General features: G+C 36.1%; 1 protein-coding gene across 1 annotated transcript; it reads left to right on the top strand.

Moving 5' to 3' along the window:
• Positions 1 to 20,532: 20,532 nt before the first annotated feature.
• On the top strand, positions 20,533 to 21,906 carry LOC110860433 (spherulin-2A). Its single transcript, XM_022109468.2, has 2 exons — positions 20,533 to 20,745; positions 20,815 to 21,906. Exons 1-2 carry the CDS (start codon positions 20,617 to 20,619, stop codon positions 21,652 to 21,654), a joined length of 969 nt encoding a protein of 322 aa, XP_021965160.1. The 5' UTR covers positions 20,533 to 20,616; the 3' UTR covers positions 21,655 to 21,906.
• The last annotated feature ends 3,052 nt before the right edge of the window (positions 21,907 to 24,958 follow it).

The following is a 24,958-nucleotide window of genomic DNA, read 5'->3' on the forward strand; positions in this document are numbered from 1 at the left end:
CCCAAATTGAGAATTGCTAGGCATGTTTTGCTAAAATATTTGCAAGATATTGTTTAAACTGTGTAAAATTTAATTTACATTTTCATTATTATATTTGTGCACTGACTAGGAACACTATATAGATATGTGTGACCTGGACCTAGATATCTCATTATATACATACATTCGATGTATTTTTAATTTCTCATTGCTTGGCAATGTAAGAAAATTTCCGTGTAAAAACCGCATTAGACCGTTCCATGACGATTTTTGTGATGAGATGTGATGATACGCCAGCGTTTTTCTGCTTGTAAGCTTCGGTGGGGCGCACGCTTCCCACCAAAGCAACAACTCGTCCCACATCGCTTCGCTGTATTTTTCTTGACAGTTCAGCAACTAAATATCTATGTATGTATTGGTGGGGTGACGATCCTGTCAATGTTAGACCGTATCGTCAGCTACCCAGGCACCAAAGGCTTATTGCAGTCTCGTATACACCACTTTACTGTGCTAAATCATGCAACTAAGTCGCTACATAACTTAAAACCCACAATTAGCAAGCAAGCAATGCGGGTGATTGTTAGTATATAAGTTCACTCTGTAATAGATTATTGTATCGATATATGGGCTGTCCAACCTTCACTGTCTCTAGAAAAAATTCAAAAAGTCATAGATAATTTTTTGATGAGTTATTATTACCATAAATTGGCAAAAACACCTTATACTAAAACAAAAAATGTTAAACTTAAAAGCTTCAAGAGTAAAATTTACATTCAAAAGATTATAACAAATAACAATATGCTTACGTGGAACAGGGGTCTAAATATGTACAAATCAAATATATGTATAAATCATACAAAAATCACAAACTAGATTTTTCTGATAGGACAATGAACACTATGCGCGCATTGACCCACCGAACTGACAAGGAATAACCCCCGACTGCTAGTTGAGCTGGAGGTCGCCAGTATGCAAATTTAATCCATTAACTAATAAACAGCGGGCACTAAAGTTTGGCACTAAGCGCGCCACCAAGGATTTCGAGTGAATAATATAAGTTCTCTATAAACTGCTATATTTCATTTAAAATGGTGTGCTGAAGTAGCTGAATTTTGTTATATGATCATTATTTGCGTTTATGGATAAGTTTATAAAAACTGGATTTGATAGCAAGGATTTGGGAAATTTTGTAATTGAATTTCACAAAAATGTGCTTGAGAGAAATTCTTCAATGGATTGGCGCTCTTTAGAAAAACACGGTATAATCAACTAACAGGGGACACTATTGACATGGGTGGAGCGTTCAGGATACCCACTATGTTTTTTAGAATCTACTAGGACCCAAGATGAAGGATCCATTCGTATTTCCGTGTAAAACTCATATTTGGCGACGTGGCGTGGCGCCAAACTTCAAAATTAGCGATTTGGACCAATTTCAAACCTCCATAACTTTTGCAGTTTCCGTGGGATTTTCAAAATTTTGGGCTTGAAATGATCACAAAGATCAAAATTTTAAGAAATGATTAAAAAATGGCATATTTTAATTTTTGAGAAATTTAAAAACAAATTTCGACAAATCCCTGTGCCTAAAAAAATCGCAAAATTTTGAAAAAAATTAATGGCATACGAAAGTTGAACTTATTTTCATGATTTTTGGAATTTTTTTAAATGCGCCCAGAATTTCAAAAGTTATGGCGGTTTTAAAAATAAAAACATACAAATTTGGCGAATTTGGCGCCACGCAACGGCGCCAAATATGCGATTTTCAGGGAAATACGAATAGATCCTTCATCTAGGGTCCTAGTAGATTCTAAAAAACATAGTGGGTACCCTGAACAGGACTATCACCTCGAAAGTCTCCCTAGTTAGATATATTTTTCAAAGCGTTTTAGACATTATGTACCTGTGTGCGAAGAATAATGCCGAAAAAATATAAACTACCCAAATGGTACCATAGTTCGCCATGCATGTTTAACGTTGTTAAATATACCCCAAAAATTCAGAGTCCGTCAAATGCGACACAACTTGGCCAAATTTCTAAGGTGTGATATTTTCGAATACCGAATGTTTGTGGCTTCAAACTAACAATGCGATGGTATGAAGTGCCCTTTGAAAAGAATGGAAGTGGAATTTTCTTCCTTCGCTTGGTAAAAATCGCCCGTTTTTCAACTTTGACCTCAAATATTTTGATAAATCCCAACCATCGCACACACTGCCGGAAGAAACGTTGGTTGTATTGACTTTGACCACTCAATTTTAAAATTTCATCCAAATTGGAGAGTTGCACTTATCACCATCACATTGTAAGCCTAACATCCCTTGGAAATTATTAGTAGTTTTGGAGAAACTCAAATCGAAAGTTTGAAAAAGTGAGGAAAAAATTTTGATGAAAAATTCCCGAATCAAAGCTGATTTTCCAGTTGATGGAGGAGAGAAACCGGAAGGTATTAGTTTTGTTTAATACACAGGTGTTTAATGAAAAACTATTAAAAACTATCAAATTAAATTCTGTAAAAGTAGGCATGAAATAAATTAAATACAAAAAATTTAAGTATTATTGTTACCTTTTGTATTAGTGCAGATTTAATTTTTGTTATATAAATTTTCTCGAAAAATAGGGGTTAACATTTATTTTATAAATACTGTCGAAACAGTATTGAAAATTTTTTGCGGAAGTGAAATTTTATTCGACCTATTTTATGTCTAGTTAAATTTAAAAAGTTTATCTTTATTGTTTATGTTTATTTAGTTTAATATAAAAAATTTAAATAGGATTAATAATTAATTTTAAGGGGGCTATCTTTTAAATTTTTAGTTTTTATAACTTACGTTTTTTAACAATTCAAAAATTTTAAACAAATTGTCATGCCTCCACAAAAGGGCCTCGGCTTCATGGGACTCCTCCCGTTGTAATAAATTTTATAGAGGGATGTATTTTACCACTTTATCTTCCGCACACAATGAGTAAGATAGTCGGAAATAATTGTGTCGTTTGGAGCACTGGGAAATTTCCTACGTGGCAATGATTGCAGGACTCCAAAAATTCTGCGTATGATAATTTGCATTTTCATGAATTCAAATCTCTCAGTCTGTATATAATTGGGGCAGCCGGTGGCAGCAGTTTTTGTAGTTGAGAGATAGGGGATTAATATTACATTTAGTCCTTCTGTTGTTGTGATTTTTAACGTTCCCAGAACAATTATCCTCATGTTTTCAAAAAACAATAAACTAGCACGCACTTTCAGCGAGGAAACGTATTACAAGTAGGTCTTGCAAATCCGCATACGTATAGTTCCATAAATCGACTCCACGACTTGTGAGTCACAAGTCGTGGAGGGTCAGTAAGGGACAAAAATCATCCCCTAAGACCCACCTTACAATTTATTGGCATTAAAAAAATACGTCTGTCACGTGCCTTTTGAGAATCACCCCTCCCCCCAGGTGATAAGAGGTGACAAATTTCAGACCCCTCCCCCGCTTCGATCGATCACGTGATTTATGGACGCTCCCCTACCACGACGTGAACTTAGGGTTGACTAACTCAACCGTCACTCAGACTGGGACGGGCCAAGTGAAAATGTCCGCATAAGGAGACAAAATACCTCCACCTCGATAACAAATTTGGTGACGATTTGTTTCCACTGTGCAAACAAATTACAACCTGTCCAGAGGCTATGCTTGTTACCCGCTGAGGTAGTAATTATAGTGACAATCTTATCACCATGTAGGTTATAATGATTATTACTGCGCGACGGTGATAAAAACGGTGATAATTTTATCACGATTTTATTTGCAGTGTATGATCTACTTATGTATTTACTTACTTCGAGTTTTGCAACGGTAGAAATATTTTGATGGACAGAAAGTAGATTTTGCACTTTAAAATTTTTTACCCAAATAACTACATAAGTGAACAAATGTCAAGCATGCAAAGTTCTATAACTGACTGATCTGTATTTTTTCCATTACATACATATGTTCAGTGTCCACGTATACCATTACGTACACTCAATTTGCTTTATACGGAGGTATATTTGTATGCAGCCATCCAATAGCAAAAGCAACGGACAAGCATATACGTACATGGAATGTTGTAAGACTACATGTGAATATATGAGTAATTCATGCTAATTAAACTTTATTATTTATAGAGAAGCCAAGCCATTATGTATATATTGTAAAGTAATACCAAATCGTGGACTTCTTTACCATGCATCATCCTTGGAACACTTTTAACAATTCTTAATAGACATATATTCCTAGATATTTAAAACAAGGATTGCACCCCAAAATGAATAAAATTTGCTTATTACGCTCACACTAATAAATATATCTCTGTGTGATCTCGCTTGCTTTCAGGAAGTTAACCCAGTAATAACTCTGTTTCTTGAAAAGTATCCAACAGTATCTTGGAACGTAAATTTTTCAAAGGCCAAAGAAAAAATATGACTTGGACTTTATGGAGAAAGTACATCGTAAAAGGTACAGTGTCGGACAGATGTCTACGTCCACATAGTCGCGTCAATTTCATTTTCAAATTGTCACTGAACTACTGAACCAATTTTCATCATTGATATATCAAATTCTCACAAATTTAACGTAATTTCATAGCACATTATTAGTTTTCCGCTAAAAAATTTATTTTAGGCCAGAGATGTATTTTAATTCAAAATGAAAACAATTGGATGGACAAAAATCAACGTCCAGTCAGAGAAAACATACAAAAAAAACTGTAATTTATAAGGAATGTTATAACAATTAATTTTTAATATTTGGTTGGGCCTCCGTTCGCTTTAAGGACGGCTTCAAGGCGTCGAGTCATAGAGTTTACCAAATTCTTGGTCACATCTTCAGAAATGGTTTCCCAAACTTCACGAATTCTGGATTTTAGGCCCGGAATTCCTGAAAAAGATTTTTTTCTTATTTCTCTTTCAATGTGGTCCCACAGATGCTCAATGGGATTCAAGTCTGGAGATTGGGGAGGCCATTCTAGCTTCGGAATTTTTTTTTCTTGAAGTATTCCATGGTGGACGTGGCAGAGTGTTTCGGATCGTTGTCTTGTTGGAAGGCAAATCGTCGTCCAAGTCCAAGTTTTCGAACAGATTCCTGGATATTACGGTCAAGTATTCCCTGGTACTTGTATTGGTCCATAATTCCGTCAACAAATTCCATTTTTCCTGCCCCACTTGAAGCCATGCATCCCCACACCATTACCGACCCGCCGCCGTGCTTAACTGTGGGGTTGAGATTTTTTGGATTCAAAGCTTCTTTTGGATATCTCCACACTCTACGACGCCCATCTGACCCAAAGACATTGAACTTTGACTCGTCAGTCCATAAAATATGTCCCAGAATGTTTGTGGCTTGGAAATGTGGTCTCTGGCAAACTTCACTCGTTTGGTTGCATTCCTCGGTACAATAAGAGGCTTCCGGACTGCTCTGTGGGATTTCAAATTTCCCTTATTCAGTGTTCTTTGGATGGTCATAGGACTAACCTGTTTGCCGAACATCTCCTTGATCTCGGTAGATAGCTTTGGAGCACTAAGTGAGGGTGTAACGTTGACTTTGTTGAGCACGTGGCGTACTTCTCGGTGAGCCAAAATCGGTTTTCGACCACTTCTGACCTTGTTTTGGACTGAACCATTAGCTCTAAAGTTCTTAATGATTGTCTGGATGGTTGTCCTTGCTAATTTATACTTGGTCCCTATTTGTCTCTGCGACAGCCCCCCTTTTTGTCCACCCTTCCAGTCCTGAATGACAAGATCTCGAATAGCGATAGGAATTTCCTTGCGTGTCGACGCCATCATATTTTTCTGGAAGAAAATTATTTAAAAATTAATGCGGCATATGTTATTGATAGATTTATTAAGTTACCTGATTTTATAAATTGGAGAGATTTTTGTTGTTAACAATTAAAGTGAAGTGGACGTAGACTTTTGTCCGCTCAAATTTCATCCTCTCTCGCTCTGCACTATGATTCTCAGTTTTCCCAGAATTTTCAGAAATAACTCATATGTTTTATGAAATTACGTTAAATTTGTGAGAATTTGATATATCAATGATGAAAATTGGTTCAGTAGTTCAGTGACAATTTGAAAATGAAATTGACGCGACTATGTGGACGTAGACATCTGTCCGACACTGTAACAACCATATTTTGTAGATCAAGAATATTCTACAAAATTGAAAATTATATTTAGTGATCCTTGTAACATTTTCTACATTAATGTGTCATGGAGTGAAACATATTCCATCATCTTAACCTCACGTGATGCTCTGAATCTAAAAACCTCAGTTTTTCTTTTCCTATATACGAATCTTCAATTGTGGAAAGAAACCCGAAACAAATACCTTCACAATATTGGCGAATACCTTCAACGAATATGGGGAAGCTGACAATTTGCGAATCACAACAACTTTGCTGATCAGTAGACTTACGGATGCAAATTTGGACAGGAAAAAACAAACTGTGTGGGAAGTATAGAACGTAATCTTAGAAAAACATCTATACCAATTGGAAAATATTAAAATCGGTTTACCATTGCAATACTCTGATTTCCTCCTCGGTCAACAATTATTCCAAAGGTTGACCACAAAAGAAATACGAGATCTCCTTCGAAATGCAGCTTTCTACGACGACCTCTTTGGGATTCACAATACCATAAAATTCCAATGTTTCAAAAAGGGAGAAGTTGAAAAGCACGTTAACCACAGTGTATATTATATATATGTCCGTCTGTTGTATTTATCTGTCTTACCGAATTTTATGATTGAATGCTTCATGTCATTTTCATGGTCAAGATCTTACTCCACCTATTCGTCTGCAGTATGACCTGCACATCCCGAATACAAGTTGGTCATCAAATTCTTCTTTAGTAGAAATAAATTTATACATGTTCATGTTATTAAACTTCTTGAAATGTATTGTATTGTATTTTAAAATCCTGTATTTTATTTGAATATATTTTGGAATCGAAATCTTATAATGCGTAACGTTTTAGAATCCTTGATTGTGATGCTTCTTTTAGTAATTACATACATAGATAAGTGCACACCCTTATAAATGGTTTACATTAGTATAAACGTACATGAACGTTCTTACCTTAAAGATACTTTAAGATTTTTTTAAAATTACACAATAGATACCTGTGCACATGTATATACGTGTGCATATGTACATGCTACATAAAATTAGTGAATCAGAGTTAGACGCCGCCTCCACACCGACGCCGAGAGTAAAATCGGCGTCGCCGCCGCCGAAAAAAATCTGCGGCGCGCACTTAAACCAATTTTTTCCGCGCCATAACTTTACTCACCCGATATGTTTTTATTTTGACTTATATAAATATAGGGTAGCAGCGAAATTTGGCAATCAGAGAACTAATTTTTCAAAATTTAATAAAATTCAAATAAAAAATAAGCATTTCCCACTAAATAATACCCGTTTTTCGAATTTGTGCTATTTAGTTGAAATTAATATTTTTCTTAGGATTTTTATGAATTTTTTTTAGTTTCTTTAGTTTTTTAGTTTTTTTATGTTAGCTGTGCTTATGCAGCAACGTCGCCGATTAGCTCTTTGGCTTCACGCCCCGGCGCGCCGCCGCTTGGGATCGGAAATAGTGACGCCGCCGCCGATGATATGGTCGTCGTCGACTTCTGTAGTGAATACATTTTTTGTATTTTATTATTTTATAACCTTCCACCAAATACGCACTCGTCGCAATTACCACACATCCAAAATAAATTAAAAACAGCATTTTAATTTTACCCATTCCAAATGCCTCTCCTTCTTTTGCAAGATTTGCCACATTACTTTCTGTATTTGCAAGCACAACTTTTAAAAAATAATTGGTATAATAGCCTTGTGGGTTTCCAATGCTTGCCTGAAAGTCGTGGTAGACTTTTAAATCATTAAGATAATACCACATTCTATAATTTACGTTCCAATAATCATAAACTCCAGATTGCACCAAATAGCCCAGATTGTCTTTTAAAATTCCCCCAAAATGATTTCGATAGGTAAGCCACGGTATATTAATAATTTCTAGAATTCCATCGCCCAACGGTTTTATAAAATATTTCTTGAAAATTCCCATCGAAGTTTCAAAATCGTGTAGAAGTGGAGAGTAACCAATCATTGCGAAAACCTTGGGTCGTTCAATTTCCCCGCTTTTATAAATTGTCACTGGCAAATTTAGTGAGATATTGTGTGCCAAATTGAATGCTGAGTCCCTTATCCATTTAACTCTTTTCTTAATACCCAGCAAGATATTTAGAAAAGATTGCGAATACCCCGAGGTGTTCAGCATACGTGGAATCGTAACCTCCTTAATCAGACAGCTTGCCGTGAAATTGTCAGTGAGATATATTGTTGATGTCGAAAGAATCTGAACCTCTTGTGCGGCCAGTAGTTCTTCCAAACTTCTGGGCAAATCTGGCACCATGTTAGTCGTAAATAACGAAAAGAACTCCCCACTAAACATCCCTGCTACAGTGAAGGCGTTAAACAACCAAATGGAAATTACACAATATGTTAGAAACACGCGGAGCTTGGTCGCCTTTGGGTTTTTCTCAGGTGTAATTTCAAACTGCGTTCCTTGTTGGAGGAAAACGCTAATTGTCCAAATTACAGGGGCAAACACGAATTCCTTGTTTAGATATATGACAAAACTTGAGAGCAGTCCGAGTAAAATTAAAATAGAACATGTCAGCGCGTTAAAAATATTTGTAAACGACGCCGCATTAATTGGAATAGGCAGAGCGTAGAGTTTATAACTTACGCTAAGGTAGTCCATTTTTATCAAATTATGACGCTTCAGTAAACCCGGCGTTATAATCAACTCGTCAATCTGTTCTTGAGTAAGTATCTGATTTGTGTATACAAAGCTTACGTGTCCATAACCCTTAGGTTTTACTGTAAAATTGAATCAAACCCGCAGTTCTGACATGACACAAGTAAATGCAGAAGTTTCCAGTCCACAGTGTTTCAGACTGCATGGGATACCCCATAAAGTAACGGGATGAAGATTTACTACAAATTCTATAATGTTTCGATTGAGATCTTTAGTCAACTGTTTATAATTCTTGACGAAGTTTTTTAAGCTCGAAGGTGGAACGCGGTAAAACTTTGTGGATAGAATAGTTTTATCTTCATAGTCCGTTATTCTCTTGTGTGTTGTGCAGGTGTGACACAAGATTGACAGAGTGTTCGAGCTCATGTTGCTATACAATATGACAGAAGTAAGTCTAAATTTGTCGTAAATATTGAAATAAATGTTGTAATGACGGTAGGAAAGGGTTCGGCTAAAGTCAAAGATAATTAAGTAATCCGGGTCTTCATTAAAGGCTGCGATTCCCCCCATCTGAAGAAAGAGATTAACCGGAGGTGAAAAGACCAGGGCGAGATGACAGTTTGAATAAATGTGGGTGAAGTTATTTTCAAGAAATGGGAAATTGGGAACTATTTTAGCACCTATAAAGTCGTCTAATCTGTTATAAACTGCATGAATATATCTGTTTCTAGGATCATGTAAATTCTCGATTACAAAATTAAAGTGAGAATATAAATTTTGCAGCTCTTCTGAAATTATAGGCCAACTTTCGTAGTCTAAGAAGTCATAGAAAACTTGAATTGTGCAGGAATTTAATGTGTTTATAAATGTGAACCAGGTTACGCTATGTTCAGTTTTAACTTCTTCCATTTGTGAGGAATACGAGTTGGAATTTCTAAACAGGATAAGAAACAGTAGCAGTTTTGTGGAACTAATGAAATACTTTGGAAACATTTTACAAAGGTGGGTGTTAATGATATTGCGTAAAATTAAAAAAAATATATATTACTATTTCTTTAACTGTGTATACTAGATGAAATGACCATATTCTGCGTACATATTCTGTACTTACGTATTTTGTGGTGCTATGCTACTGTAATCCTTCAGAACATAGGAAGATATTTAGCAACTAAAGCCAAACCTTTAAAAGTATCCAAAAACCATTTAAGTCGTGCGATTATTTGCACTCTCCACGTATATATTAATCATTTATTTAAAATAATGAGATGTTGTGGAACTTAATACTTACACATTTATTTATATTGTAATGGAAGGATTCTCATTATCTATGTGCATATCACAACTATGGTTTTCGTTTCTTTTTCACAATGCTGAGCAATCGAGCTTACAGTTTGTAAATTTGTGTATTACAAAATATAGTATTAAGTTTAGTTTCTCAAATTTCCCGAATAGTTGTGCACCTGGCTCATACGCATGCACATGCCTAGTAGAATATTCGATCTTAAAAGTGAATTTATGTATTTAATAGTATACAAATCGAAGGAAACATCATTCTATTGGGTCTTGTTTGGTATTTTAACATAGACGGACTCTCGCTAATGGTATACAGTGACTGTAACTCTATTTTTTAATTTAATAATAAGTACCCGAAATGGACTCACATCCCGGCAAAAAAAATCGGAAAAATAAATTTTAGTCAAATTGTCCCATCCCCTCGCCCCCAGACGCCCCCAAAGGACCCCTGCGCTGGGTCAGCTTTTTCTCAGCCCCCAAAAGAGATAACTTGACCAAACTTGGCATGGGCCTCTCATATGAGGTCGTTCCTACTGACATGAAGTAATTAACCCCCTAGGTCAAAATCTATAATGCCCTTGACCTGAAAATTTTGGCCCTTTTTTTCATTTTTTCTATATATTGCTCGTGTTTATGAAATGTATAGAATTCAGAATATATATACTTTGTGGGGTATTGGACCACCCCCTGGTGGTCCAGAGGCAGAAGAATATTTTTGAGTTTGTCTGTATATTTGTCCTATTAGCTTCCAATCTACGGCTGTGTTAAAATCTGTAGAATTGAGATTTCTTAGATGCCACAAAGATGCCACAAAGTATATATATTCTGAATCCCCTCGCCAATACCTTTCCAACGATCCCCCATATGTGGGGTTATGTGAGACTTGATCTTCAAATTCCTCCCGCTGACCTCTTAAACAAGGTCACGCAGGTCGATTTCGACATTACGGTAATTTAACTACGTTCGCTTACTAAGAGTCAATAACATACCAAAATTTGAAGCAAATCGAACCAGCGGTGATTAAGAAAGTTAGCATTAGGGGCACTTTGTCGCAATTTCGACCAAAGTCGGTCTTCCTACAAAGCACCCTTCGTTTTTGAGCTAGGAGGTCCGGACCACCGGCATTGGACGCAGAATATAGGGTTTCTGTAGGGTTTTGATGTGGGATAGATAACATTTCATAAACACGAACAATATATAGAGAAAACGAAAAAAAGGGCCGAAATTTTCAGGTCAAGGGCATTATAGATTTTGACCTAGGGGGTTAATTACTTCATGTCAGTAAGAACGACCTCAAATGTGAGGCCCAGTCCAAGTTTGGTGAGGTTATCTGCTTTGGGGGCCGAGAAAAAGCTGACCCAGCGATGGGGTCCTTTGGGGGCGTCTGGGGGCGAGGGGGTGGGACAATTTGACTAAAAATTATTTTTCCGATTTTTTTTGCCGGGATGTGAATCCATTTCGGGTACTTATTTTTAAATTAAAAAATAGAGTTACAGTCAATGTATACCATTAGCGAGAGTCCGTCCATATTAAAATATATTTTAATGCAAATCTGGCCAAAGCATAAATTTGGAGCTTGATTAGCACCCTTCTCAAATTTGTTTTTCGTTTTTACAATAAATTCCTTTTCAGAACACCGGAATCACCTCGTATTGTCTTCCAAGCAGCCCATCATCTAAGGTAAGGAACATCTGGTGGAATACATAGACAATGATACAAGGTAAAACTTTGTTCGGAACATATCCCGTTAAAATAGGCTCCCCAACAGAAGCGTCTACGACAGAAGCGTCTACGACAGAAGAGTCTACCGACAAACTTGGAGGTCCCTGTTGTCACTTTTCCGTGTGAATTACATGTATGCAAATGAAAAGTAAAAGTGCAAATGTATGTCAGTTACGTTGATAGTTTGAATCACCCTTATCAATGCTAATGAAACATTGAAAACGCGTTCGATTTGGGCCTCCCAATGAATTATTACTAGAGTCCGGCTAAATATGTTCATAAACACTCGGAAATATGCTTTAAAATGTTTAATCAAATCTCCGAAATATGTATAAAAACTTTTTTTTTTCAATTCCTTTTAAATTGCTTCAAACTTAATTTATTTAGCCGCAAAAATGCCAACAAGAAAGCTTTTGCACTTCAAACTGACCAGCTGACAAGATTTCTACATGCTATATTGCCATACATCTACGATAATCGGACAAATAAACCGTTGTAACGGTAAAAGTAGCTCACCCTGTAATAACCATTTTGGTATAATTTTATACCAATGGTACAGAATATGCGGAAAAAATGAATACGCAATTTTGGCAAAATTTTACATTAATGGTACAGAATATGCGGAACAAAGATATATGTAATTGGGATATAATTTTGCACCAATGGTGCAAAATACACGAGGGAAGAGAAACCATGATTTTGACATAAAACCTTAAAAAATTTGACGTCAAAATCATAGGTGTTTCTGACGGTTCTTCTACACTATTGGTGCGTTTAGTATCTATTTTCTCAATTGTTTCGCACCATTTTGAGTCTCCGATTTTTCGATATCAGTGGTGCTAATAAGTCGGTCAGGAATGCCAATAACTGGCTCTAATTAGCATGAATTGATGCAAAAAAGTCGTTAACAGACAGACAGACAGACAGACAGACAGACGGACAAGAGGAATTCAATAGCTCCTCTGCTACGCAGGGTGAGCTAATAATGTAACCACCACACCCACTTTGGGCGTGGTTTTTTAATTTGTAATATTCCTTTGAAATTGTTTCCTTGGGCTGAGAAGAATGAAATAGTACAAGCCATTCCAGATTTCCTGGAAACCATTATGCTTATTGAATTAAATTGAGAATTGATCATGAAATAAACCGTAGTAACGTTAGGATTAGCTCACCCTGTAACAAACATTTCCAAACGAAATATAGCAAAGGGTTGAAAACATGGAATTGCGAAAACATTTGGCGCGCCCACAACGTCTTTCAGCACGCACCTTCCCGTAATTGTCTCACGTACCCCCACGTCTAATATTGCCCTGTTTGACACCCCACCCGCGTACTTCGAACGTACACGACCATACCATTTAATAGACACATTACATGACAAAAGTCATTTTTCGACATTTGACACCACCCACACGGGTCGTCGCACGAAAGTTATAGTGGACAGACAGACACAAGACATTTCCATGAAGGGGTTTTCATCACTTAATAATGATTTGGTTATAATTTGCACCAATGGTGCAGAAAACTGCAAGAAAATAGATTAATAATCTTTATGAAATTTTGTACTAATAGTGTAGAATTAGTGGGGAGACTGCAAAGAAGTTTGTGTTACCGGTTGTTCGATACAAAAGGTGCTAATAATTTGCCATTCTGCACCATTGGTGCATTTTGCATCAATTCCAATATATTCGCACCATTTTGCGTAACCGATTGTTTGACCCCAAAGGTCCTAGTAATTCCAAAATTCTAGTCTTTTGTCAATCGATGTTCTGATTTGATGTGCACCAATATCGTCACGGGTTGTTCTATACCATTGCAATGGTGCGACTAAGATATTCAATACTGGTCAAGGGATTTTTAATTACCATCAATTGATGTAAAAATAACTCGTGAACAGACAGACAGACAGACAGATGGACAAGAGAAATTCAATAGCTCTCATGCTACGCAGGGTAAGCTGATAATGACATCCCTATAATTAAAAGAAAGTGATCTGCTCATATCCAATATAATCATCCGACTTTTATGCATTTATGCAATGCATAAAATGCCATGCATTTATCTAATTTCAATAAAATTCCGTCAAAATGCTTTATTGGCAGTTCTCAGTACAAAGTTCATATTATTCTCTCCCAAAAAGTAATCATTGCAACAGATTCAAGAAAAGTTTAATATGTTTATATTAATAGAGTTATAATACCATTCAGTATTTGATTCATGATTTTATTGTTGCTAACACCAAAAGTTGCGTACAATTTATTTCACTAGAAAAAGGCCACCACCTTGTTTAAATGTGATTCTCAAGTGATAAAATATGCTAGTCGATTGACCGTTCCTTTATTTATCTCCCAACGCTTCCACCACCCCGATACTCCACGGTGGACCTTTTATTGCTGCAGCTCCCATAATCACAGATTTTAGAGCAGCAATCGTAGCCGAATTTACAACCACTCCCATCCGATAGACAGCCCTGCACACGTACATATTAATGGACACTCTAGATTGCACAAATCATAAATGCAAACTTTATTGCTAAAAACTCCTTACACATTTCTTGGTATCTGGGTTGCAATCATTTGTGCAACAGTCCTCAGGATCCACACAATCTTTCCCGACACGTGCGCATTTCTACTCAAAAATGTACATAACTCTACTCACAATGCGATGGTGTCAAGTGTAACCCCCCGATTTAGTTCAAATTATGAAATTATGTGGTTCAAGTCAATACAACCAAAGTTTCTTGAGGAAGTTTGCGTGATGGTCAGAATTTGCCAAAATGTTTTTGGGGCAAAGTTATAAAACGGGCGATGTTTAGCGCGGAAAGTTGAGTTTGACTCCTCCACCTGCTAAAAATCGTTTTTAAACTTTACCATAAAATATTTTGGCAAATTCTGGTCATCGCACAAACATCCTAAAGAAACTTTGGTTGTATTGACTTGAACCACATAATTTCAAAACTTGAACCAAATCGGGGCGTTACACTTGACACCATCGCATTGTTAGCATAAGATTCTTCTAACGCAGAATAAATAAACCCATTTTCCTTACACATTCCTTGTTTTGGGAACATGATCCTGAACAACAGTGAGATCCCGATGTACAATAATCCTCAGGTTTCGAACATGGCTAAATCAAAATCAAACTCAATATGATCAACTTGTTTAAAGAAAGATTTCAAGGATATTTACAATTATTTACACATTTTCCATCAGTACATGTTCCAGTGCAGCATTGTTTATATTTATTGTCAGCTGTACATGCGTCCCCACCACCGATACATTCAGGCCACACCTATGACATTATTATCGCTCAACAAGGATCGATCAGCAAGGATTTACAATTTTCACTCACGCATTTCTCATATCGACACGTTTGCGAACAACACTCTTCATTCCTCCCACATTTTCCTCGCATAGGTGTGCAATCCTTGGAAATAATTGAAAAAAAAAATCAGTCAGGGAAATACGGTTTTCTTTAAATTCCTCTTACACATTTTCCAGATTCCTTTGTTATATTGCACGATCCAGAACAGCACTTGTTATCCTCACTAGTGCAAGCATCTCCTGTACCACCGCAATCCTATAGGGGCAAAGAATATTGTGTCAATCTGTCTAGAACCCTTATCAATTTGAAATAACATACACATTTCTTAATGTAGCCGTCGTTTAAAGCTTTACATAACCCACCACAGCAATCCCCATCCGATTCACATTTGCTTAGTTTTGATGTGCAAAGCTAAACGGGAGAAGGAGAATATTTTAAAGAATGACACAAAAACGAAGGTTAGGCTGCCTGGGACGCAGGCACAAAAAGTACTTCTTAAAAATGTTGTTTAGGGCTCATTTTTGGAGAGAATGGAAAATGATGACGGATCCATTTTCCATTCTCTCCAAAAATGAGGGATAAAAACCATTTTCTAGAAATTCACTGTCCCAGACACGGTTAAATTAAATTCTCTCCTCACGCATTTTCCACCACTACAATATTGCGAGCAGCACTCTGCATTAGCCCCACAATTATCATCAATAGCTCGACAGCTCTAAATATGCAAAGATGCAGAACCGTATGAAAAACCGTAATTTTTGAAAATCGTAACAAAATTGTACGCATTTTCCATCCGTGCATGTACGAGAACAACAATCAACCGTGGATTTGCACTCTTGACCAACACCAAAACAGCTCTGGGAATTAATACAAGAGAAAAAATAACCAACTAGACATGTTTAAGAATGCATTAACTTAAATTATGTAGATACATAGGTTTCCTCGGAACAGATTTTTGAACAGCAGCTGCCATCGTCCCAGCATCCCAGCCCACCCGGAGTACAGATCTGCACAATAACATTATTTAGTAGGACTACGCGGTTAAGATTATCAATCTTGACTTTGAAATCAAACGTTTTAAATTACGCATTTATTCCCCGCACAAGAATTGGAGCAACATTGGTCATCCTTATCACAGTTTTCGTCCACATTTTTGCAAGTGTCGACCTTCATATTTCACAAGAACGAAAATTTAAATATCTTGCGAAGGCGAAACCTGATCTCTTACAAAATCTATGCTTACACAAACTCCACCTTCACATGATCCCTTGCAGCATTTTTCAATTGGGCCAGTCATCAAAATTTCGTTGCAAGGAGTCCCCTCTTGTGCGCAATTTTCCTAGAACGAGAGACATACAAGTTAGATGCATTAATAAAAATTGACCCACGTATCTTGTGCATACGGCATCTCTTTGATGTCTGATTAGCTTCAAAAATTCCGACGTTTCCGATCCTGTGGTAGGGACGGTTACTGTTAGTAAAGTTAGGACTACCAATTTTATAGTGAACAGCTTCATAGTGCTGGTGTTATAATCTCGGAATAATTCGTCTGACTGACTCAAACCACAATATCAAAAGGACATTTGAATGTTCAGATATTTTTTATTCAGATTTGTCATTGTTGTTAAAGGCCATAAAGTTGAAATTGCATCCTGTCTTTCAATTTATGAATGAAATGCTTGCCCAACATTTCATTGATAATTATCGGAGGTAACGGAAATAATGTTGTTTCCTTAATAAGTTTAATTTTAACACCGGATTTCGTGCAGGTGATGAATACGTACATTCTTCTACGTTTATTTGATATTACACTATCCAGGGATGACACCAATTTATAATAAATACTTTCCGTCATGGTTAATTTTTATTCGAATCTGAAATGTATCAATTTTAAAATATTTGTGAGAGATTTTGAGAATCTGAGTTTTTTGAAAATCTCAGATTCGTACCAATGGTGCGACTAAAAGATATTCAATACTGGTCAACGGGATTTTTAATTGGCATCAATTGATGCAAAAAAAATCGTAAACACACAGACAGACAGACGGACAGACGGATAAGAGGAGCTCTCATGCTACGTAGGGCGAGCTAATAACTAATTTATGATAATACTAGCTAATTGAGCTGCCGTGGGTAGCAAAAATGCTATCTATTACCCGACCCGCTACCCGCAGCCCAACTACCCGCATCCGCACTTTTTTTAATTTCGGCGCGAACTAAAAAAATCAAAAATATGCACGCTTAGAATTGCATCTATATTATAATTTCGAAAAGTCCGTCCCGTGAAATTTTCCGTGACATTCCTGCGTTCTGATTGGCTGCTGGGTTTCTGTATCCGCCAATCAGAGCACCAGTCGATTTTCGATTATGATTATGGTTATGGTTATGGTTATGATTATGGTTATGATTATGGTTATGGTTATGATTATGGTTATGGTTATGATTATGGTTAAGATTATGGTTATGATTATGGTTATGGTTATGGTTATGATTAAGGTTAGCAACGTTAAAAAAATTCGTTAGCAACGTTAAAAAAATTCCTTAGCAACATTATAAAACCTCCAGTGCAGCCTAATTTAGCCCGAGTTAGTTTCGGATTATACTTCATGATACGATGTATTTTACATAACCATAAATAAAACTTTGAAATCTCTATAACAAGTAAGTAAAACTCACAATCCGGCTCAAAGTCGCAAACCCACGAGTTGAAAATACACCTCCTGTTCCGACACCGAAACTCATTCGGCAAACAAATCTTCTAGACAATATTAAAAAATCATTCGGGGTCATCCAAGAGGTCCCATCATTTGACAATTTTTAATTTTCCGGGTTTTTGCCACCATTGGTGTTCGTATGCCAAATTTCATCCTTTTAGGATAAAATTTGAAAATCGGTATGGGTCCCCCACCTGGTCATCCCAATTCCATTAAGACCGAATTTTAGCCTTTTAAGATATTTCTAATATTCTGCACCAAACGCCAAAAACCAAAGGGTCCCCCCTTTGGTTTTAAAAATCTACACCACTAATATGACCCCCACTGGTCCAAATCTTTTTTGATCGAACCCATGTTCGAACTCGGTCGTTGCATTGCCGAGATACATGTTTCTGCCAAATTTCATCCAAATCGGTCAACTCATTCTTGAGTAATCGTTAGTCAGACAGACAGACAGACAGACAGACAGAAATGATGATTACATAAGCCCTGACTCGGGCTAAAAATTCCTTAGAAACGTTAAAAAAATTCCTTAGCAACGTTAAAAAAATTCCTTAGAAACGTTAAAAAACTCCTTAGCAACGTTAAAAAATTCGTTGGCAATATATGATTATAGAGCAAAGTTAGGAAAGATATACTGAGCTATTATATACTGCAATAATTTCATAATTTTCAGATGGTGGTTGGCAATTTTAAAATCGGCCCGTCTTTAAGACGGGCTTCTGGGCTAGTTCTTTATAATTTAAAAATTCAAGCTACACTAATTTTGAAAATTAGCCATTTGTAGCCATTTTTTAAATTTCTAAATATAAAGAGATCTCCAAAAAACGAATTTTCGAAAATTCTTGAAACGGGATTTGTATATTATAATTGTACTAATTCTCAGCATACATGTTTGTATTTTTTAGAATTGTTAAAATTCAAAAATGTTCGAGAATATATGAATGTTCGGAAAATATGAATATTCGAGATTTTTGCAGCAAAAATGTTTGAAAATCCCGCCCTGCGCGTATATGCGAGAATTAAAAAAACATTATCAGTCCACTAACAATCAAATTAATACGCAAATATCTATAAAATTGATTTGCTCAAAATTGTATATTGAAATAATTAAATACTTTGATACATGTAGATGTAAGTTGCGTTCCTTCATAATTCCCTTGCCTACTTCATATCAATAATTTGATCATCTTCCACATAAAAACTGCCATCCTCCATTGCAAAATTACCCCGACACGTTGAAGTCAAGGATGCGAGCCAGAACGCAGAGAGGAAGAGGTTTATAATAAAACCGTTCGTTCTTTCACCGTTTTGGTTTAAAATTTTTTAGGGTTGCTGTAATATTCTGTGGGCAGCTTGTTAAAGTTTGATACAAATTAAATGAATAGCAGTTGCTTTTATATCCGGTCGCAGTAGCATTTATATCAGTATCACTCAACATAGTCAAAATTTATGCAACTCTCATAAACTGACGGCGGATATGTATGTATTTCTAATTTTTTCATAACAAACCCGATCGTACTAAAACTCCGTACATTAACGTCCCACATAAGCTGATTTCAAAAATTCAAGCATAGTTTTCAATATTTTACAGATCTCATGGTTTTCGTACATATACATATTTTCATACATATTTTAAGGTTTTTCGTAAATATAAATATTTTTGTACATATTTCAAGGTTTTTTTTAAAATATAAATATTTTGATACATATTTCGAGGGTTTTTTTGTATAGCAATTTGTAATTCAAGATGTTTTCAAAATTATATTTTCATGATAAAGGTGCTCAATTCGTGCGAACGAGTCAATTTGTGCGAACATGCGAATTCAGTTTGCTTGATTGTATAACTTTACCAGGCCAAAAAATTACTCGAAATGGAACTAGTGTCGCATTTTGAGTCATTCAATGAAGATTAGAACTTAATGCTGAAATAATACCTTGTCGTAGTTTTAAAAAGCTGAATCTTCTCTAAGATAAGATATAAATGTAGTAGAAATTATGATTTAGAAACATTTTTTAGGTGCATATTTTCGAGTTTTTTAAGCACATATTACATACATATTTTGAGGAATTTATGTACATACATATCCGCCCTTTGCTCATAAATAGTGGGCAAAACTAGATAGAAGAAAGCACTTACACAAACCTTCCCATGCTACCAACCTTGGTCAACAAAATTATTTGATAAGCTCTTATCAAGCTTTATTTTTATATACCCGTAATCCACCCGATAAATAAGCTTCCGTGTAGTCAAAGCACAAATAATTATTTCATAAACAAGTTCACTCAACTTTACTCTTCGTAGAAAAGTTATTTACTGAAAGTAAAGATAAAATTTCGTCAATCACGTTTCTTGAATGTTTTGTTTGTCCTGACTTTTCAAAATAATGAAAACAGATGATTGGCACTATTACGAGTTAGATTACTAGCGTAAATATTATACGAAAAGTAAAGTTGAGTGAACTTGTTTATGAAATAATTATTTGTGCTTGGACTACACGGAAGCTTATTTATCGGGTGGATTACGGGTATATAAAAATACAGCTTGATTAGAGCTTATCGAATAATTTTGTTGACCAAGGTTGGTAACATGGGGAGGTTTGTATGTGTGCTCTTTTCTAAGTCGTTGTTTTGCCCAATATTTATGATACATAGGTGCATATATTTCCGCCCTGTTGATAAATCCTGATATAAAAGCAACTGCGATTCATGGAATTTGTATCAAACTTTAACAAGCTGCCCACAGAATATTACAGCAACCCTAACAAATTTTAAACCAAAATTGTGAAAGAATGAACGGTTTTACTATAAACCTCTTCCTCTCTGCGTTCTGTCTCGCATCCTTGACTTCAACGTGTCGGGGTAATTTTGCGGTTAGAATTTCCCCCACGTCGTCTACCATCAGTGGGAGTCATCAACTGGTATGCTTTGTCACTCTTCATATCAAACTGGTTTTTCCAACTATGTTATGAGCATGGTAATATTTTCAGGTCATTACCCCTGAACTCAGAAGACAATTTGGTATCCCTAACGAGTCCGATTTGAAGAACGGAGTACGAATCGATTTCGGTAAGACCCCGAATGACGCCTTCGTCAAAAGCCGCACCCCTTGGAATGACCTCTACAGCACCTATGGATGGCAACAAGTGACCTCCCGGATGACGGGGCAACTTGGGTCCTCGTTAACAGAGCGGGAGACCACGAGCGTCATAGCTACAAACGACTACACGAACGAGAGCGAGCTAAACGTGACGATCAGGGAGACCTTGTCGCACGCCATTTTGGACTCGGTGGAAACCACTTGGAGTGGAGAAGTTGCACTAGGAGCGAGTCATAATTTCGACATTGACGTCCTCTTCATAAAAGGGTCAGCCACTTTGACCCTCAACACCAGGATTGGGTACTCCAACAAGAAAACTCAATCCTCAACTGTGGGATCCAGTACGGAAGTTACACTAATCTTAAAACCAAAGAGCTCCGTTACTGTCGAGATTGTCTCAAAGATAGGTGAAGGTGAGGCTAGGATGAGATACAACGCCAGGTTGGAGGGTTACGTGGCAACAAATTACAATCCAAAGTACAAGAATCATCATTTCTGGGGAATTCCGGTAACCAGCGTGCTTCGCGCACTAGGAAAACCCAACCCAACCATTGTCACGCAAACGATTAAGAGTTCAGTCTACTTTACTAAATCAGTTGTCGTTAGGGATCGTAGATCCAGGGCAGTTTTACGTGAGTTTGACGTCAACAATCGGGACCAAGTCGAAATTTATGAAATGGAGGATGGCAGTTTTTACGTGGAAGATGATCAAGTTATTGGTGTGAACTAGGCAAGGGAATTAGGAATGGGACGCAACTGTACATTGACCTATATCAAAGTATTTAATTATTTCAATAAATATCTATGAACACAACAATTGTAACCAATTTTATAGACATTTACGTATTCCTTGAATTGTCGGTAGAATAATAATGCTAGTTTTTCTAATGTAATATTCAGATCTTGATTGGACTAACTTTTTCACCATCAAAAATGTGCGAAAACGTATTTTTTGCTCTAATTAAAGCGGAAGGCGGGATCTTGAAAAAATTTTGCAGCGAATATCTCGCATACTCAAATGGATGCAAAATTTGGAGTAAGCATGTACACATAACCAAGTAACATTTGTAGATATATACAAATATGTACTACGCCTGCACATCCCTGTTCATTGCATACTTTGGGAATTTGTCCAAAGTATCATCGTCTGGTGCCGTGTAATTGGGGAGACTGCAATAAGCCATAAGTGCTTACGCAGCTGATTGGTCCTGCCCAATTAATGGCAGGATCATCACCCCACCAAATACATACATACATACATACATCGTCTGGTTAATTATTTAATTAAGTTGATTCTGAATTTTAAATTTCCAATTGCTTATTAGTTTATTAATTTTATATTTAATTTTAGCAAAGTATGGGGACAGTTGTTCTGCCGAACGTTGTAAAAATTATGAACGCAACATATGCAACTGAGTATTTCTGCCTACATGATATCTAGAAAAAATTGCATGAAAAGGTTTTACCTAAAAAACTTGCATTGCCAGCATTTAGACGAATTTTACTCCTCAGAGTTAGTTAAAGAGTTGTATCATAAAGGGGTTACCCCATTTGCGAAAAATAATCCGATTTTACTGAAATCTTGCAACCATTTTAAAATTGTGACGCACTTCTACCGAGTCAAAATAGATGAATTTCATCAAGAAACTAAACAACGGTTCAAAGTTGAGCTTCCCTCACGAACCTAATAAATAAACTTGGGGAAAGGAATTTTTGGATCCCTATGGGGCAAAAATGTAAAGCTAATCGGCTGATGCACATCGCATAAAAAATTATTAAATTTGAATGAGAATTACGTACAATGGAGGTCTCCCAACGTATGCTCACAGATTTTGACAAAACTGGGGTCAAACGACCACAAACATAATTAGTATGAAATTTTGCAAATGGAGCTATCTGCAGGTTTGGTGGCGATATTTGCATAAAAGGCGGGAAAAATGCACAGGAAATTTGGAAAATGAAAAATTTGCCAGCCTCGGGGGTGCTTTTCTCCTCTTTCCATACAAATATCTTCGCCAAAGTTAAGAATTTGCAGATAGTTCCATTTGCAAAATTTCATACTACTCATATTTGTGATTGATTGACCCCAGTTTTGTCCAAATCTGTGTGCATACGTTGGGAGACCTCCATTGTTAATTTTATATCCAGAAACGGCGTGACACCTTCATTATCTAATCACATGTTATGTTTGGAAACATAATAATGTACATAGGTCGCTGGATGCAGCACAACAATATTTACAATGTGTTAAGATGGGTGCAAAATTGAGTTGCATGCAATTATGAATTATGCATATGTGCAGGGATGGATGTTGGGACAGAAAGAAACAAGCTCTCACTCGCATCCAACTAACTGTAGTGCTCGGACTGTTTCGGATTAGAAACGGAAACGAAACGCGTTTCCGTTTCGTTTCCAGTTTCGTTTCCAAAATTTTGGAAACGCCTTGGACCGTTTCGTTTCCGTTTCGTTTCGGATCAGCGATGGAAACGAAACGGAAACGAAACGGAAACGAAACGGGAAACGGTTAAAATGAAAATTGTAGAATTTGCTGTAAAAGTTTGTATGTGTAATTCTAGAATTAATTTTTTTAACAATTTTTGGATTCATTATGGTCTTATTATGCATAATAATGTAAAATACTTCAAAAAATTTATGAAAATTGGAATCAGCAAAATCTTACACCTTTCAAATTGCTTCTAAATGCTTACACCTTTATACAGGAAAAATGCAAATTTTTAAATTACACATTAATTGTAAATCCTTATTTAATGATGTGCGTAAGACTTTAATAGATAGATACTGTAACCATGGATGCAAAACTTATGCCTTATGACGTATAACTTGACCTATAATCATAAGTATAAGTCCCCTTATGGGCTTTCTATGACTTATAACTTATAAATTAATTCGTACGTCATAATTTTAAGATATAAGGTATATGTCCATGGTTGCACTATCTGCCTAATAATTATCGACAACATAATCGTTCTGATAATACGAAATACTTTTGAAGAGATAAAATACTGTTCAAAAATATTAGATATTAATTGAATCCAAGTAGCGTTATGAATGAATATTGCTACAAACAAATTCAACTTTTAATTTTATTCGGAAAATTAAAGTTTTGGCGAGCAGCTACAAATTGCGAAGTGTTTTGTATTTTGACTCGACAATATTTCAACAATAGTGGAAAATAAAAATACATCAGGTTCTTCAAAATACATTTGTATTTTGCAATACTCTCCAAATTTATTTTTAATTAAATGCAAAATACTGTATTTTGTCCATGCCTGAACTCTACGTAAGGCACAGGCCTAGAATAAATGTGTACTACACTCTTACCAAACTGGTAATAAAATTTCAATAACGATCTTTACCAAGCCCCTGGTAAACAGAGTTGTTCCGCAGTGGTAGTTACTAGGTTTATTACTGTTTGGTAAAGACACGACTCCACGTGTTGGTAATATATGTTATTACTTATTTGGTAAAGATTTATTACCGCGGAGTAATGGTTTTCAATAATTTGGTAACAAAGATTTTTACCGCCATAACATGAATTTTTACCGTGGCGTAATAAATTATTACTGCTCTGGTAACGCAATTATTTATTACCAGAATGGTAATAATTCTTTACCATTCTGGTAGAGTCATATTCTTGTACAGCTTGGTAATGATCTGGTAACAATTTTGTTAAGAGTGTACACAAGTTTATGAAACATGCCTACATACGTAGGACACAATTTATGATGACCCCAAATGGCGATGTCAATTTCATATACATTACATTTTCGACTTTACGACAACTGAATAATATGTATTATTGAATTAAGGAGCACTTAAAAAATTTCAAAAATTGAAAGCTACTTGCATGGTTTTTTTAATGCAGGAAGTATTTTCAGGCAAAACAACTAAAAAACATGTTTCGATGAAATCCACGAATAAATCGCTTTGACAATCTTAAATCAATTTTGGTGAAAACAATATTTGTAGTTTCAACCGTTTCTCGTTTCGTTTCCGTTTCGTTTCCGTTTCGT

This window comes from Folsomia candida, unplaced genomic scaffold (assembly GCF_002217175.1).
Source record: "Folsomia candida strain VU population unplaced genomic scaffold, ASM221717v1 Fcan01_Sc032, whole genome shotgun sequence".
Classification (NCBI taxonomy): domain Eukaryota; kingdom Metazoa; phylum Arthropoda; class Collembola; order Entomobryomorpha; family Isotomidae; genus Folsomia; species Folsomia candida.